This window comes from Camelus ferus, chromosome 3 (genome assembly GCF_009834535.1).
Source record: "Camelus ferus isolate YT-003-E chromosome 3, BCGSAC_Cfer_1.0, whole genome shotgun sequence".
Classification (NCBI taxonomy): domain Eukaryota; kingdom Metazoa; phylum Chordata; class Mammalia; order Artiodactyla; family Camelidae; genus Camelus; species Camelus ferus.
The window spans coordinates 7,775,720-7,792,691 of NC_045698.1; the positions used below are offsets into that span (position 1 = coordinate 7,775,720).

At 45.3% G+C, this 16,972-nt stretch overlaps 1 protein-coding gene across 3 annotated transcripts in view; it reads right to left on the minus strand.

The window, feature by feature from the left end:
• Positions 1–16,972, minus strand: part of CTNND2 (catenin delta 2) — an 886,845-nt gene that overhangs the window by 17,751 nt on the left and 852,122 nt on the right. For all 3 annotated transcript variants that reach the window (XM_032470087.1, XM_032470083.1, XM_032470094.1), the window contains exon 19: positions 1,186–1,312. In XM_032470087.1, coding sequence (XP_032325978.1) covers positions 1,186–1,312 — 127 coding nt within the window. The remainder of the gene's footprint in view (positions 1–1,185; positions 1,313–16,972) is intronic.

A 16,972-nucleotide genomic window follows, 5' to 3' on the forward strand; every position in this document is an offset into this window, starting at 1 on the left:
GTGTGTGTGTTTGCATACATATATTTATCCATCCTTCCTTCTCATAGTAAAAACCAAAATGCAGACATCAAAAGAAGAGTTTTAAAAACTTACACATTAAATAAAATAACAATAAAATCCATGCCACTTGTGTGCTCAATGACATGCTCATATTTTGCCTTTCATTATTTGTTTAATCTTTGCTATTACATAATGTGACTGGAAAAGGGTGTAAAAATAAGGTATCTTTACAAGTAGATAACAAAAGTTAGTTCAAAATTTAAGCAATGATGGGGGAGGGTGTAGCTCAAGTGTAGAGTGTGCATGTAGCATGCACAAGGTCCTGGGTTCAACCCCCAGTCCCTCCATTTAAAAATAAATAAATAAACAGACCTAATTACCACCCCCTCAAAAAAAATTTTAAGCAATGAGACAAGGGAAGAGGGGCAACATAAGGGCAGGGGGTTAGGAGGTATAAACTATTATGTATAAAATAAGCCACAAGAATATATTGCACAACATGGAATATAGTTAATATTCTCTAACAACTATTAACGGAGTATGATCTTTAAAAACTGTGAATCACTATATTGTGCACTTGTAACATACAATATTTTACATCAACTATACTTCAATTCAAATTTTTTTAAAGAATGAGAAAAAATTAAAAAAAAAACGAATTAAATGATTTAAAAGTTACAGCTGGTTGTAATATGAATGCATGAATGATTTCTCTGCTGGTGTACAGGTAATAATAAAATGCGAATCAGGTGTGGAACAGAAATGGAAGTCTCAGTGACAGGCTTCGAATGTGCATCATTCACAGGGAGGAAAGGGCACGCCTTCTCTCCCCTGCTGTGTTACCCCAGTTATAAACAATACAACACAGCCCAGACTATCTTAAGTTGGAAAAAACGTCCACTGGAAAGCCTGACTTGCAGTCACTTGGTGGTTTTATGTACTCTTGTGTCTCCCTGAACGCAGGTCCAGGATGTGCATTTGACGCGTAAGACACCTGCTAGACACGTTTAGAAATCTGTTAGAAAGAAGCTCGCTCTGAGTCTGTGTAAACATAACACAAAGTCGCCACCACTACAGAAGGAAAAGACGGCCATCTGATACTTCTAGCAAATGTCCTCTTCTCCGTGGGGTCAGCTAAGGGGCTGGGGAGGGGGGCTCGGACCGAAGGGAGGCGGCGCCTCTTACCTGAGCGGTTGTTGGGAGACACGCGCACAGGGGAGATGGAGGGCGTGCGGGAGGAGGAGTAGGGTCTTTGCCGATCCCTCTCGATGGTTGAAGACGAGGCTACGAAGTGATACTGGGACCATCCATCCTGCAAAAGACAGCGTGCTCCTGTTTAGTGGGGAAGGCAGACCGATTCCTCGCCTCCTGACATCGAAGTTCCGAGCATTTGAATTTGCAAAACATTTCTCCAGTCTGTCAAGAGAGATCTCGGATCTCTGTTCCGTCATCCAGGTTAACAGCGAGGAGCGCGAATGGAGACCCAGCTCCTGCTCCCTCCAGACAGCCTGACATGGGGTAGACCTGCCTGCCTCCCCGGGTGAGGAATAAATGGTCTCTCTGAAAATCTGCTTTGGCCTGAAGACTTCATTTAAATGAAAATCTGATACTCAGAATGACCCTGAAATTGTCTATTTTTGCCTGCCCGGCTCCAGCCGTCCGGCCCTCTTTTCAACCACCTAGAAGCCTTCCAAAGGGCTTACTCACTCTTTTGTTCCTGGGACTGATCTGTGAGTGATCAGAACACCGAGAAGCAATCCTCCCTTCCACTTTGTTGCCCTTATGCTGTCCTAAGCCTCCTCCTCTGCCTCTAATGCCCCATCCCCGCTGGTCCAAGGCCTTCAGCATGACTGTCCCTGAGGATACGCACCTGGGTTGCCATGTCCCTTAATTTCCCCTGGAATTATATTTTCCATTTAGAGCATATTCAGAATACATCCTGTTAACTAATCCTCCATTCACTTCCCATATCTGCTTAATATATGAAAAGCATATATGCTATTTTTCATTGTGAAAATCACCAAAATACATTATGGATCATTTTGTGAATTTAGAAAGCATAAAAAAGAAAATAAAAATAGCCAATGAATCCACCCTTCTCCTTGGCTTAGAGAACTCAGGTTAAGACATCGCAGAATTTCCTTCCAGTCGTTTTTCTTTTTTAACTCAAGTTTATTTTTTATCAAAGCAAAGTGCGAAATAGTACTGACATTATAACAAGGGAAAGCAGACACCGCCCCAGCCCTAATTCCTGCCTCACAGGGGCAGCCATTTCCAACTCCACAGGCTTTTTCTTTTTCTGATAATACCTAGGCTTCTAAGGGACCCAAGGCTCTACAAAGAATCACTGCAAATATAAATAGATGAAAGTTAATGAACAAAATTTATACTCATTTCAATATTTGTGTCTTTCTTTGTCTAATTCTCATTGTTCCTATTCTAGTTGACTGGTAGGATAAAGCCAAGATTAGCAGAAGGCGATTTTAAAAGCTAGTGCTTACTGTATACTTACTATGTGGCAAGATTTGCTTCACAATCCCATGGGCTGGATACTATTATGAGCCCCATTTTTACAGAGGAAGCATCTGAGCTTTAGAGAGTAAATGGATCACTCAAAGTCCAACAGTAAACAAGCAAAGAATCATGTTAATACTAACATGTGGCAGGTTGATGAATACTTGAAGCATAAAGCAAAACGGGGGGACTGAGGGGTGTGGGGGGAGGGGAGACTGTTGGCCTCACTAGTTGATGGCAGTGTGGTTGGGAAAGTGCCCTGGGAACAGTTAATGTTGCGGCAGGGACCCGGCAGATGACAAGAAGCCAGACACTGAAGACACAGGCTAGGGCTCCCAAGTCAAGAGGAGAGCAGATGTGAGGCTGTGGGGTGGGATGGGGCTTGGCTCACGTGGGAGCAACAGAAAGTTCCTGTGACTGAAGATGAGGGGGGACCAGGAAGACAAGGAGCCTTCTGGGTGTCTAGGACAGTTTGGGGACAGTAGAATAGAAACAGGGTGACTGGTTAAGAAGCTATTCCACTGAGAGACGGGGGGGGGGGGGATGACCCTGGCTTGGGTGGCAGCTGGTGGTGAGTCATGGGGCAGATTTGGCATCTCTGTTGCAAGGACTTGCTGATGTCTCTGCTGTTGGATGCGGGAGAGAGGAGCCAGGCCTGACCCTCATGCTGCTGGTGTGACCATGAGGACTGGGGGTGCCATTGACCGAGACTGAGGACACTGGAAGATAAATGTTTCTAGGAAGTGAGATCAATACTGCCATGTGGGACATGTAGGGTTAGAGATGCCTGTTGGCAAAGACAGAGGATAAAGGAGAATCTGGAAATTGGAATTTCAGGAGTCATGTCAGAGCTAGAGGTAAAATTTTGGGAGTTTGGTACATAGACATCATTTAAAGCTAAAAGAAGGGATGGAAGCTTTGCACGTGAACGCAAATAGAGGAAAGCGGAGGACACAGGGCTAAGCCCTGGGTCACTCCAATATTTAGAGAAAATTCAAATGAGATGGAGAAGGAACAGAGTGAGCTGGGAGCAGAACCAGAAGGGTGTGATGTCGGGCGAGACCAGAAAAGGAGATGCATTAGGGAGCAGAAGGCTGAATGATAAGGAGGACCAAGAACAGACCACTGGTCTTGGGAAGATGGAAATCAATGTGAAGGGGACAAGAGTCCTTTCTTTGGTCAGGTTGGTAAATCTCTGACTCAGGTAGGCTCCAAAGATAGTAAGAATTGATGAAGGGGGAATGGTGAGCACAGACAGCCTTTGGCAAAGGCTTATTTATTAAGCGGAGCAGAGAAATGGGGCTTGAAGAGATAGAACAACTGGGAGGTGTTTTAATATATCACTGGGAAGAGATTGGGCATTTCGGATGCTGATGGGAATGACTCAACATAGAGGAGGAAAAACTGGTGATGCAGGAGAGAAAGAGAAAAATTTCTTAAGAAAGGAGAGGTTGATAGGATTCAGTGAACAGTGGGGTCATTGGCCATGGAAACAGGAGGGAAGGCAGACAGGCTGAACAGCCACAGACGCAGCGAGGAGATGGGTTGATCTGGTGACGGGATGATGAGAACATCCTGTTCTGTTTTCTTACATTTTTGGGAGGGGGGTGGTGGTGAGAAGTGAGGTCATCTGCTGAGGATGAGACAGAGTTGGAGTTTAGAGGCTGGAAGAGGAGAGAGGAAGGGAGGGAAGGGGAAAGGAGAGAGGAAGAAGAGAAAGTGTGAAACGATTCTTGAGGTAAGTGGGGAGCAAGTTGATCTTGGCCAGGTGGTCCAGAGGCCAGGTGCTGAGAGGAGACTGGAGGTTTGTGGCAATGAATTCAAAATGAGAAGACTGATCACCGGGGTGGCTTGTATTCCCCCAGCCACATTCAGCTGCTCTGGGGCAGGAATTGGGTAGATGGAAGTGGTTGGGGTTGGTCAGGAAAATAACTTGGAAGGAGACAAGGACAAGGGAGTGCAAAGGGCAGGTGGGGGAAACCCACAGAGTCTAAGGTGGGCAGAGAGGAAGGTGAAGATGTGGGGAGGGGATGGAGGGAGAAAACTAGTCAGTGGATGGAGGATCCACAAAGCGTCACAGACTGTGGGAGTGGGGGCACTTCACAGATGCTAGGGGTTTCCTCGAGGAAGGAGAGAAGAGAACTTTCTGGAAAGAGCAGAGGAGCAAGGAGGACACCTACTCCACCTCCCAGCCTAGTGAGGTGGGGGAGGGGGTGGGAAGCAAAACGGCCACCACTTGAGAGGGCTGCAGGGGGTCGGGGGGCTGTCCTCAGATGTCAGAGCAACAAGACTGAAAACGAAGGTGTGGGTGGTAGAGATGGGGGACTTTAAAGGGGGAGAGGACGGGAGGGAGTAGGGAGAGGTGGACTACTGGGGTAGATTACTGGTCATTTAGAGTCTTTGAGTGAGAAGAGTCCAGAAACAAAGGCCGACCCAGGCGTCTTGGGCAGTCAGTGGTGACGGAGGTGAGGAGGGACTAAGAGCAAAGAGCCACCACCTCCTGAGGGGAAGGTGCGAGTCGTGGGAAGAGGCAGGGGTCAGGGCGGGAGGACAGAACGGACAGTCTCTGCAGGAGCTCTGAGCATTTCCCTTCAGTCCTCCCGAGGCGAGGCCGGCGGCAAGGACAGGGGAGGGGCAATCTTCTAAAAGCACGTCAAGCATATCAGAAGTGCAAGGACCCGTGACGCAGGTATGGGAACAATTTAAAAAAGTGTTTGAAAAAGATATTCCTTTCTTTTGAAGGGAATGCTTTGTTGACAGCAAAAATCCTTAAATATCACCAAACAGAGGCAAGTCATTTTATGTTTGTCTCACTTGCAATTTAGGTTTACTTTGGGTGGGTGGGGTTCCAGGTAGTGGCTCAGGAAGTGGTGACTTCTCTGGTCGTGAATGAGTAATGATAATCCGTATGTCATTAAAGGTAGGCAAGGTATTTCACAGTAGGAATATCGGCTAATGCCTGATGTGTTCTGAGACCCAGGAGACACCAGACGTGAACAAGGCACGACTCTCAGTCCGGTTTTACTTGGCGAGTAGCGCTGGGTTAGCCAGCATCTCACTCTTACCCAGGTGACCGGAGATGTTTGCTCGGCAGTTCAGGATTCAAGACGCTTAGATTCCGTTGGGACCACGCAAATATTTACATCCCTGGAAGTGTCAGGAGAGTGGATGTAATAATAAAACTGCTTATGAAGGAATGAACTCATAAAAAGCACCAAAAAAAGCTTTCAAATCCTTCATGAGACCCGTTTCTGAGAATGCAGACGTGTGACAGAATGAGTCTGTGCAGGTGACTTGCCTGTGGGTCGGGGGATTCGCGGACACCTGGGGATGATAAGGAGTGTGTCAGAGGCACCGAGGGGGCTGCCCGGAGCCCGACCCCTCGCTTCCGGCCAGTGATTACACGCATGCGCACAGGAACTCTGACTAGGGGATGAGGGCGGGGCTTAGGGAACAAAGCAGCGTGGAAACCCAGTTAAGGGTCTGGATTAGAGCAGTTTCCTCAGCCACAGCTTGGGAGATCCTGGAGGAGCAAGGAGAGGTAGCTGGTTATCTCCATCTCTCTTCCTCCCTTTATTGACTGATGCACAGTGAAAGGTGTGATGATCAAAACAAAGAACTCCAAAACTGCTACATTCACCTGTGCCTACAAGGGACCTCAGATTTAATTTTGATAGCACCTACCTCCACACATAACCGGGAACAGTATAACCTTTTTTCAGTTATGCTGAATAATTACTCGAGGATGGATCTCATGACCGACCCTCTCCATCTTTCACTGAACTGAAATTTTTAGTCATTTAATGGAAAAATAAAAATTTTTCTTTCTAAAGAAGAAGAGACATGAAGGTATATTTTCTCCAGGATAGTTACTGCAACACTCATTTCTTTCATCCAACTAGCCATGGACATACTTGTCATCTAGGAGCAACGTACAATCAATTTAATTATTCATTTATTACCACTGTCACTCAGAAAGACTTGAAAGTGGTTTACACAAACACACACAATTTGGGTACAGAGTTGTTAAATCATTATTTGCCTCTTTGATCACTATTTTTTCTTCTTGACATTTTAACTCATTATAGGCCAGAGGCTCTTCCCTGAATTCTATCTATGCTATTGAGTGCTTAACCGCAGTGCCCCTTCACATCATACCTTTGTCTTCTAGGGGTTAGAGAAGAAAGCTCAGGGAAGGAAACAGAGTGACGAATAGTCACAGGAACTAGGGTAGGGCTGTTAGCCCTTAGATGATAAAGAACTCCTTTAACGTCCATCTTTCACCTCCAGCAGAATGACCGCAAAGCTGTGCCCTTCAGCTCCAGACCCAGCCAAGCTGTCAAAAATGTGATATGAGATCTGCACCTCAAATTGCTTTTTATTTTAAACACATTAAACTTAAAACTGGAGGCTGTTAAATTGTTCCAAGTATAGGGAGATAGACATCCAAAAGAGAAGAGGAGTTCAAAGTCATTGAACTTTAAATTGCCACCAGAAATAATCTGATTTTCTTTATCTTACCCTCTTACTGTCCTTCTACCAGTTTCAGCTTCTGTGTGAAAGTTTCCGGCGTGTTTCTTTATGAAATTGTTTTATTCCCTAAAGCTACTCTTAGCCACATCAGTATTTTCAATGGTCCAGAGAATGTGAGAATCAAGGTCATGTTCTTCACAGCCTCACGACCATTATGGTCCTCATGGTTTGTCTACTTGGCGGTTGCTCTATTTCCTACAGACCTTCCCCTGAAGTACTTTGAGGTCCCTGAATTTATAATCATCTCCATCATATATGTATATATTTATTTATCATCATAGAGATACGTATTTCTATTCTACCATCCCATAAACATCTCCAAGAAGACTGTTACTAGAGAGATTTCCACTAACAGAGCTCAGATGAAGGTCTTTCAGACCAGTCTACACAAGGTTAGTACAACACACACTCGCCCCATAGCCTCTTATTCTGGAAACTCCGCAGGACAGTCCATTCAGATCAGCACGTGCATTTGTTAGGTCTGTGTGCAAAGGATAAGCTAAAGCTGTTTGTCAAGGCTCAAAACTGCTTTCACTCTGGGTCTCTGTTGATGGAGAGGTCAAATTAGACAGGTGTCCGAGTCAGCCCTTCGCTCCCAGTGAGAACCCAGTCTCTCCCAATGACTGGTAAGCTCTATCTCAGTTTCTGTCCCATAAAATAAGGGCAAAAAGACTCAGTCACCTTGGGGAATTTACAACAGAGTCCTGCCTGTGCCTCAGGCTCTGAGCTTCTGTTTAAATTGCTCTGAGTAGGGTCTGGGCCTTGGTATTTTCAAAAGCCCCCAGGTGATGCTAGTGAACAGCCTGGCTGGGCACTTGGAGGTTCTCTGCAACAGTGGCTGGTGGAGACTAACAGGGATACAGAATACATTTTAAAGGGCTAAATCCTAGGAGACCCGACGGTCTCTGACTCTATTTGGGAAAGTCAAATAAGGCATTCTCAAGGCTGACATCTACAGGAACAAAAACTGGTGTAACCTCAGAGCAGAGGGACCCTAACCCTAACCCCTGCCCCCCACTGAGCCCCAGTCATGCCTGATTACCCAGCCAGCACCACGTGATTCGATTTCACAGTCTACACCTTTGACCAGGCAGCTCCACGACCAGATACAGCAACTTCTCTGTTTCTGCCTGTCACATCTTCCTCCTCCTGCTCAGTTTTGTGCTAGGTAAACAGGAGGCAGGCCGCACGTGTTCATTAAGTCACTATTGCTAAATGAATTCTACCTCTGAGGTTTGGGAAAGCTTTCAGCAACGCTGCTACAGTTTTCTTTGTCAGCTATGAACAAAATGCTATGACATCACACTTCGGTCTGTTGCAAGCTTATCTGTCTGCCCAGCTGTGAGGCAGGGCTGGGCTTGTTTACTTCCAAAGGCCTGGTCTCTAGCACCGTACCTGCAACATGGAGGTGCCTGATACACGCCGGTCAGATTCAATGATTTAAGATGACTGCATTCATTATTGTAAATGCAACTGATAAGCGATGCCATTGTCTCTACTGATAACTCTACAGTTAATGAACGAAGGTTATCAGAGCCTTACAATTTTTTTTTCAGTCTAGCTTAGAGCAGCCTCCCCAGCACCACCTGCTGCAACTGGTGTATCAGCCCTTTACGACATACTCACTGCTGGGCTGCAGGCAGGGTTAGTTTAGCTAAAATGGCACCTACAAAAAAGAAAAAGAAAAGAAAAAGATAAGAGTAGCCTACGGCTTGCCTGCTCCATTTTAAATGGTAAATCCTCTCAGCTCCCCATGTTTCAATGTGAGGTATACAAAGCTGCCTCCTCTTTAACCAATCTTGTAAATAATCTCGGAGCATCATTCCACCTGCCACATCTGGCCCTGGATCAGCGCTGATTCCACCCACAGCTCTCGGAGCGCGTACCTCGCACACCCCAGCCCTTTCACCAATCTCTACCGCTTCCTGCATCCTGCAGCTCAGGAAACATAAGCACCTGTCCACAGCAGATACACTCACTTCTCCCCAGACATGATCGTTAGCAGAGCCAGGAGAAAAGGAGGAGAAGGGGAGACAGGCACATTTGTCATTAGATATGCTCCCATCTCCTTTAGGTGGGGTTCAGGGGCCCACACCTGCCGCTTGGTGTGGACTGTGCCCACGAGACTGAATGCACCAGTTTCTGGAGGGGTCATCTCGTGGGAACATCACTGGGCAGGGAACACTGATGAACAGAGTCACTGCTCCGGAGAGGGAGCAGGGTGCCGTGTGTGCCAGCAGGAGGTGTGCAGAGCCTGTGGGTGTGAGGGAATGAAATGGAGCCACGTGGGAGTGTTCCCAGAATTCCTCCTCCCCCGATGGCCAGAGAGCATCCTGTCACTACCCGCAGAGCCAGGAGGGAGCCCCGCCCCCCAGGGCTGGATCAGAGGAGTGATGGGAAAGGACGTTGCCAGCTGGAAGAGGAGGGAGAAGAGATTAGGGAGAGAACTTGTTCAGTCTGTGTAATAAAGAGCTTAGAGCAGAAGTGGAGAGGAAGAGTAAATATCTTAAGGGCTGTCTGGAGGATCTGGTGACTAGAGAGGCTAGAGAAAAGGGGTTGAATACCGAACCCTCGTCAAGCTGCTTCAGGAGGTGATACTAACAGGGCGTGGGATTTCAGGTTACTGACGCTGTGATCCTGAGCTCGGAAAGAGGCTCCCTTTAGTGACTAGACGACGAAGGGGTGGAAAGTGACAACGCCCGTGAATATTTACAGCTGTGATGATGAGCTAAATGGTGAGGCTTCCACTTGCAGTTCTGCTTCCAAAGTGAGTTGTGGAAGTTTTACCTTCTATACTTCAAATTTAGATGTAACAAATCTCTTCTAATGATAAGTGACATCTCTGACTTGGACAAAAGCTTCAATAAATAATTAACCTTGAAAATGGAGAATAGTTGTTCCTTCCACTGAGGATATTAGTTGGAACCCAACATATATACAAGGAGACCGTCCGCCAGTATGTTTTTCCTCCCTTTGAAAACAGCTCTGGAACTTCCTTCATCGGATAAGACTAAGTTGGCATCTAAACAAGAATTTCTCAGTAGGCATAAAAAGACTATTTAGTTCTGAAGTAACAAATGCAAGTTTTTTGCGTAAGCTGTCCTTGAAGGCTCTCGGCCCATAAAGCTTGTCAATTCTCATTTGCTTTGAGTGACTTGAGATGCAGAGGAAGTGTGCTGAAAATCCTTGGGGCTTTGAGCAACTCAAGTTCATCCACTTATTCAACCTAGAACACTTACAGCTTGTACCTGCCGTCACCAACGGGACCGTGTCAGGAGCCTGTTTTTCAAATAAAAGTTAAAACCTGAATTGTTGCCATCCCCTGAACCAGCGAAGACATTGCTCACTTGTGGAAAACCTGATCGCTCAAAATTGTGCCAGTCTTCCAGTCATTTTTTAGTGGAATAAACCTATCGATGTAATCACACGAAGCAGAGACAGACAGAAAAGATTCCACATTAGTGGTAATTATACAAACATCCTCCTTCCTTCAATAAAAGGTATTATAGAGAGAAAAAGACGGGAGTAGAGTATTCAGCCTGAGTGATGGAGGACAAAGCCCGATTTTGCGTGTCACTGAAACCGCAAGTCCTCTTTGCTACCATAAAACAAGCTTGCATCTCTTTTTAAGGTAAACTGTTTGTTAAAGATTCATTAGAATTAATTCCATCAACAATTCCAAAAGCTATTAGAGTTAAATATTTAAACCAAATCTTAAGGGCCAAAGGGGAGTATTTACCATTTAATGCAGAAATAAATACCACCTGGCAGGCCGGTGACGTTCATTAGCTCGTTTCAGCTCCGGTGCGTCTAATGAAATTTAATTGAATTGATTTGGGTACTTAAAGGTACAGTACACGTAAGGGTGAGAGTCTTCTGTGGTACCGTCTTTTAAAAGCAAATATTGAGTAAATCCATTTCAGGAATTCAATTTACTGCCATTGGACTAATTCTAAAAAACTGATGTCACTGAGAAGATTTGACAAATTGGAGGAAACTGATACAATTTGGTCGAAGAACGTATACCATTGTGAACTACTGGTACCAAACAGAATGCAGAAAGCCACTGGGGAAATGGACCTGAGACCAGCTCAGGCCTTCTGTTTCCCTGGTGTCACTCTGGTGGCCTTAAAACCAAGCTCTGCAGTGGACGACGTTTAACAATGGCCTCTGTGCTCTAATCAGTGCTGCAAAGTTAAATTTGGGGTGAAACTGAACCAAGTCCAGTCTTCAGGTTTACAAATCCAAGTCTGGCTTCTAGTACTGAAGACATTCCGACATATGAAAAGCCAGGTATTTTAGATCTATATCCATCAGTGGCCAACAAGTTCAAAGCTCACCCTGGGTCCCAGTCGCAAAATCTGCACACCCTACGCTGCTTCTGAATGTCTCAGACCATGGAAATGGAAGCAGAACCACTGAATGTGCCCTCTGTTAAGCTTAAACTCTGGGGTGGCTATGTTGTTGGATTTGTTTAATAAACGTTAAAAAGTACCTAGCACTGTGCTGAGCACAGGGCAATGAGAACAGAGAGTCAGGTAGGAATGGCTCCTGAGGGGAAGGTAAAGGGGAGGTGGGTATTTAAAATAGGATTACATTACATCACATCACATTTCTGGTAAGAGCCATGAAGCAAATGTACAGGTTATTATGAAGGATTTTTACTAGCCTTAGAGAGATGGAGAGGCTGGTTCCTTTGAGGAAGTGACAGTTAAACTGAGATGGAAATAACCAGGCTTGGTGGGAGAGAAGGGACGGCATTCTTGGCTGAGGAATGAACCTTTGCCCGTGCCATGCAAAGGCACTGAGGTTGACACTCTCGTGCCTGCAAGGAAGAGCAGGGGGAACTAGGAGGCCAATGTGGCTGAAACAATGTGATTGAGGGAGGTGAGCTTAGAGAGGTGTGTCGGGCTCTACCTTGAGAGGAATTGGAAGCTACTGAGGAATTTTAATCAGGAGACTGACATGGTTAGATCTGGATTTTTTAAGAGTGTGTTCTGAATGCTTAAGGGAAAAGAGACTGAGGCTGGTGAAGGAGGTTCCGTAAAACCAATCAGGCAGCAATTGCTCTAGGACTAGGGGCAGGTGATGGTGACAATGAAGATGGGGGAGGAAACTGGATTTGAGAGATATTCAGACAATAGAATCCACAGGGCTTGGTGCTAAATGTAGTGAGATCAGGAAGAGGAAGGTATGAATTGGGTAACTCCTGGATTTCTGGAAAGAACCACTGGGCGGACTAGGTGCTGTTTACTGAGATGGGCAACAATGGAGGGAGGATGGATTTGAGGAAGATACTGAGAGCTACATGTTAGATGCGTGGGCTGTCAGAGCCTGTGAGCTATTTCAGTGGAGATGTCGCATTGGTAGTTGTGTATGTATAAGCTTAGAGTTCAGGAGTGAGGACCACACAGAGAAGTAAATGCAGATGCCAGTGGCCTTCAAATGTACTTAAAAGCCATAGGGCAGATGAGATCATCTCCACTAGAGGATATAGGGAGAAAAGCAAAGTTGCGTCAGGGAAGACCAGGAGTCTGCAAAGAAGACTGAGATGGAGTCTTGCAAGGTCAGAGAAAACCCGGGGGAGAGCGGTAGCTGAGAAGCCTGGAGGAGATCATGTAAGGGAGGAGGATGTGGCCAGGACTGCTAACTGGTCTCCCAAGTTCATTTCCGTTTCTTCCTGGACACACACCTAGACTAAATGTCCCAACTTCCCTCGCAGTTTTGTACGGCCATGTGATAGAGATCCAGCCAATGGACCGGGAGGTAATGCACTTGTGCTGTTGCCGAGTATGTGGCAGGTGGAATCACAGCAGAGGAAGGAGTCTGGGTTCCCTGGTGTCTCCGTGGAGAAGAGCTGACCTGCCCACATGAACACCTGACCATGATGGTTGCAGGAAAGTAACCTTCTACTGAGTTGGATCATTTGATGTTTAGGTCTCCCTGTTACAGCGGGGAGCCCTCCCTGACTAACACAGAGGATGGGAATGGCTGAACCCTGCAATTAGGAGCAATTTCAAAGGAAGTGTCAGGACAGACGCCACATCTGACTGCAGCATGAAATGGAAAGTAGTGCATGAAACTTGAACTTTCTAGAAACTTAACTGTGAAAGGCAGAGCATGTGAGGGCAGAAAGTGGTGAGGCGGAAGATGGAAGAGGATGACTGGCGGGGGACATTGCTTTTTTTTTTCTGTAAGCTAGAAGCACAAAGAGAATGTGTATCTATCGGAAAAGAACGAACGACCAGTGGGAGAGGCTGAAACAAGAGGAAAACTGACACAGTTAGGTTCTCACTCAAAGAAAATGACTTAACAAGAAACCTGGATTATAAATAGAAAAAAAATGTGTATTTTAGAATAGAACCAAATATAAGCATAAAATAAAATAATCAAGAAATAACTGTTAAGCAAACAACCCAATCCAAAAATGAGCAGAAGGACCTAAACAAGACATTCTCCAGTGAAGACATATACTTGGCCAATAAGCACATGAAAACATGCTCAATATTGGTAATGATCAGAGAAATGCAAATCAAAACTACAATGAGGTATCACTTCACACCAGTCAGAATGGCCATCATTCAATGGTCCACAAATGATAAGTGCTAGAGAGGGTGTGGAGAAAAGGGAACCCTCCTACACTGCTGGTGGGAATGTAGTTTGGTGCAGCCACTGTGGAAAACAGTATGGAGATTCCTCAAAAGTAAGAACAGACTTACCATATGATCCAGCAATCCCACTCCTGGGCATATGTCCAGAGGGAACCTTAATTCAAAAAGACACCTGCACCCCAATGTTCATAGCAGCACTATTTACAACAGCCAAGACATGGAAACAACCTAAATGTCTATTGACAGATGACTGGATAAAGATGTGGTATATTTATACAATTGAATACTACTCAGCCATAAAAAATTAAAAGATAATGCCATTTGCAGCACCATGGATGGACCTGGAGATGACCATACTAAGTAAGTCAGACAGAGAAAGACAAATATCATGATTATCACTTATATGTGGAATCTAAAAAAGAAGATAAATCAACTTATTGACAAAATAGAAATAGACTCACAGACATAGAAAACAAAGATGGTTACCAAAGAGGAAAGGGGCAGAGGAGGGATAAGTTAAAGGTATGGGATTAACAGATACACACTATTATATATAAAATAGATAAACAAGGACCTACTGTACAGCACAGGGAACTATATTTAATATCATGTAATAACCTATAATAGAAAAGAATCTGAAAAAGAATATATATATATATATATACACATACATATATATAACTGAATCACTTTGCTGTACACTTGAAACTAACACAACATTGTAAATCAATTATACTTAAAACAAAAAAGTTTTCTTAGTTTCTGATTCAATCCTTTTTCCCTGCCGTTTGTCTCTGGGGTATTTTTGGAGGTTTTGATTTAAAATGCTATGGGTGAAGCCTCGTGGGAGAGTAACGCTTCAGCTGCATGCTGCTCAGCAGGATTTTCCCCCAACTTGGAGATCCAGCTCAACAACAGCTATAACTTAGTCACTTCTTGTTTAGCAACTGCCATGTGCATCGATTTCCACTTTTGTACAATTGATTTTTGCTTCTGTTCTCATTTGTGCCTTTGTTTTTGGACAGATATCACATGATGAGTGCCTGAGAGTCGTCTTGGAGAGGTCGAGACCTCATAAAGGAAGAGCTGATTTGTCGATACTAAAATCAACGTGCAAACACCCAGATTTATGGAGGAGACAGTATCATAGCTGAGTTTAACCTCAGCCTTTTTGTTTCCTACCCCAGCTTGACATCCACTGATTTAGAAAAGAAAGAACTCAAGTTGCTACAATTCTAAGTCTCGAGGGCACTGGACTTGGGTTTTTTAAGAGTTTGGCCCAAAGTCTGCACATCCTTCCAGTCATCTCTTGGCGAAGAATTTTCTGGCACAGCAGAACAATGAATTCATTCCTGGTAAGCAATCTCCTTGATAAAACGACAGCTCTCCATTCAGTCACTTAATTTATTTCTATAGAGGATTTACTGCTTTTCCATCACCCTCTTAGATACTTGCCAAGTAAAGTAATCTATTAATTCTCAAAATGGCAACATGCTAAAGCAAGTATTAAAATACTTCTTGCCCTTCTTGCTGCAAAGCTTAAAGATCAAGATTTTGAACTTTGACCCTGTTATATGTTTGTTTCCTCAACAATATTTCAGAATACCGTTCTAGTTCTCACTGTGGTCCAGTGTTGATTTTTCAAGTGTCCAGCAGGTGAGTGAGCAGGACTTCAGGTCAAGGGGTCAGGACTACTGGCTCCTCTCCTCCAGGACAGAGCCAGTCTCCCGGACACAGTAAAAGACAGCACGAGGGCTGTGTCCATCCTCTTACCCACTGTGGATTGGACATTTGAGGAAATCTGCAGGCATCTCTTACCTATCCATAATTACTTATTGATTTCTTGTTTCGTGAGTGTGATGCTGGCCAGAGACGATGCAATGACTACAATGGCCATCAGAGAAGAGAGTCCTGCGGGATTCAGGCCATGAAGGGCAGGGCTCCGCCCCCAGCAACGCTCATTACTCACTGGCTGAATGGTCCCGCAGCCTGAGAGTCTGTCTTCCCGACAGTAAAAGGAAGGACGTTTAAAGATTAGTTTTATGTTTTGCTTCTCGAATCCACATGGCAATAGTGAATACAACAGCTCTATCCAGAGAAACATGACCTTCCCCAGGTTCAAGCCCACGGGCTTTGACATTCTTTGAGGCACAAGCTCACTGTGGCAGATCTGGGTGTTTCACGCAGGGGGTGGCACTGCGGGAGCACAACTGCAGACACGGGGCCATGAACGTTAGTCGGGGAGAATGAGTCCAGTTTCTAACCCTGGTGATTGTCAACGGCTTGATTCTGACATTTGATGTGTCTTTGGTTTAATCGCTGCATTTATGAACGGAGGCTTTTCATTCACACACACAGTGGCTGAGTAGATGTGTTGTCTCTGAAGCCCTTTGAAATACTTAAAGCAAAGCGAGGCGCCTCAGTTTTATAAGCTAAACACTGGAAACATTGTCTCCTCCTGAAACAATGTCGGAACTGCCTGTCCCTTTCCAGGGTAACCTGACAGGGGTCTCTTCTCCAGCCCGTGGAGAAGCCAAGGAGCAGAAGGACGGAGGTGGCGTCCCCTCAGTTACCATCACCTTCTCCCAGTACCCAGTGCTCAGAGGCACCCACTGTGACACCCTGAGGCTTTCTGCTACTTCTCCCACTCCATCTCAGGATGTGTCTGTGCCTCGGAGGACGGAGCAGATTCCTTGTGCCTGATGCTCCACCATGTCCTGTAGAGCCATCACCCTGAGAAGGGTTTCCTCAGTGTCACACAGGATGGCCTGGGATGACTCCAGGTTGCTTTTGTGGCTTTTCTCAGAACCTTCAAGAGTGGCCTGGAGTTCCTAAGGGCCAGGGCAGAGGGGCCTCACCTGCTAAGCCATTGAGACCCAGAGACTAGCACTTGTCCAAAGGTGTAGGTGGGAGCTGGGGAAGGACCAAAAGCTGCTGTCCTGAGCTGGCATGTTCCCTGGGAGCCTTGGAATGTGTCCTATGTAAGGCAGATGTCATGGGAGTTGGCAGGGGACCTCCCAGCTGGCACCTTGATCGAGGGGCCAACCATGGCCATGTAGGAATTAATCACCAGCCAGAGCAACGTTCAGACACACTGGTTGTCATTCTTTAGTAAGAAGTTATTTTTCCCCAATGTGAGAGCAAACATGAAGATCTTATTTGCGTTTCTAATAATTAAACATTAACGTAGAATTATTTAACTAGAATTGAAGGAAGATTTTGATTCAAAGCCTAAGAATCATGTGCTAAATCTTGTTCCAACAAGCCGGAGTGATAAACACGCTCACGCTGTAAGTCACTGCTCTGCAAATAAC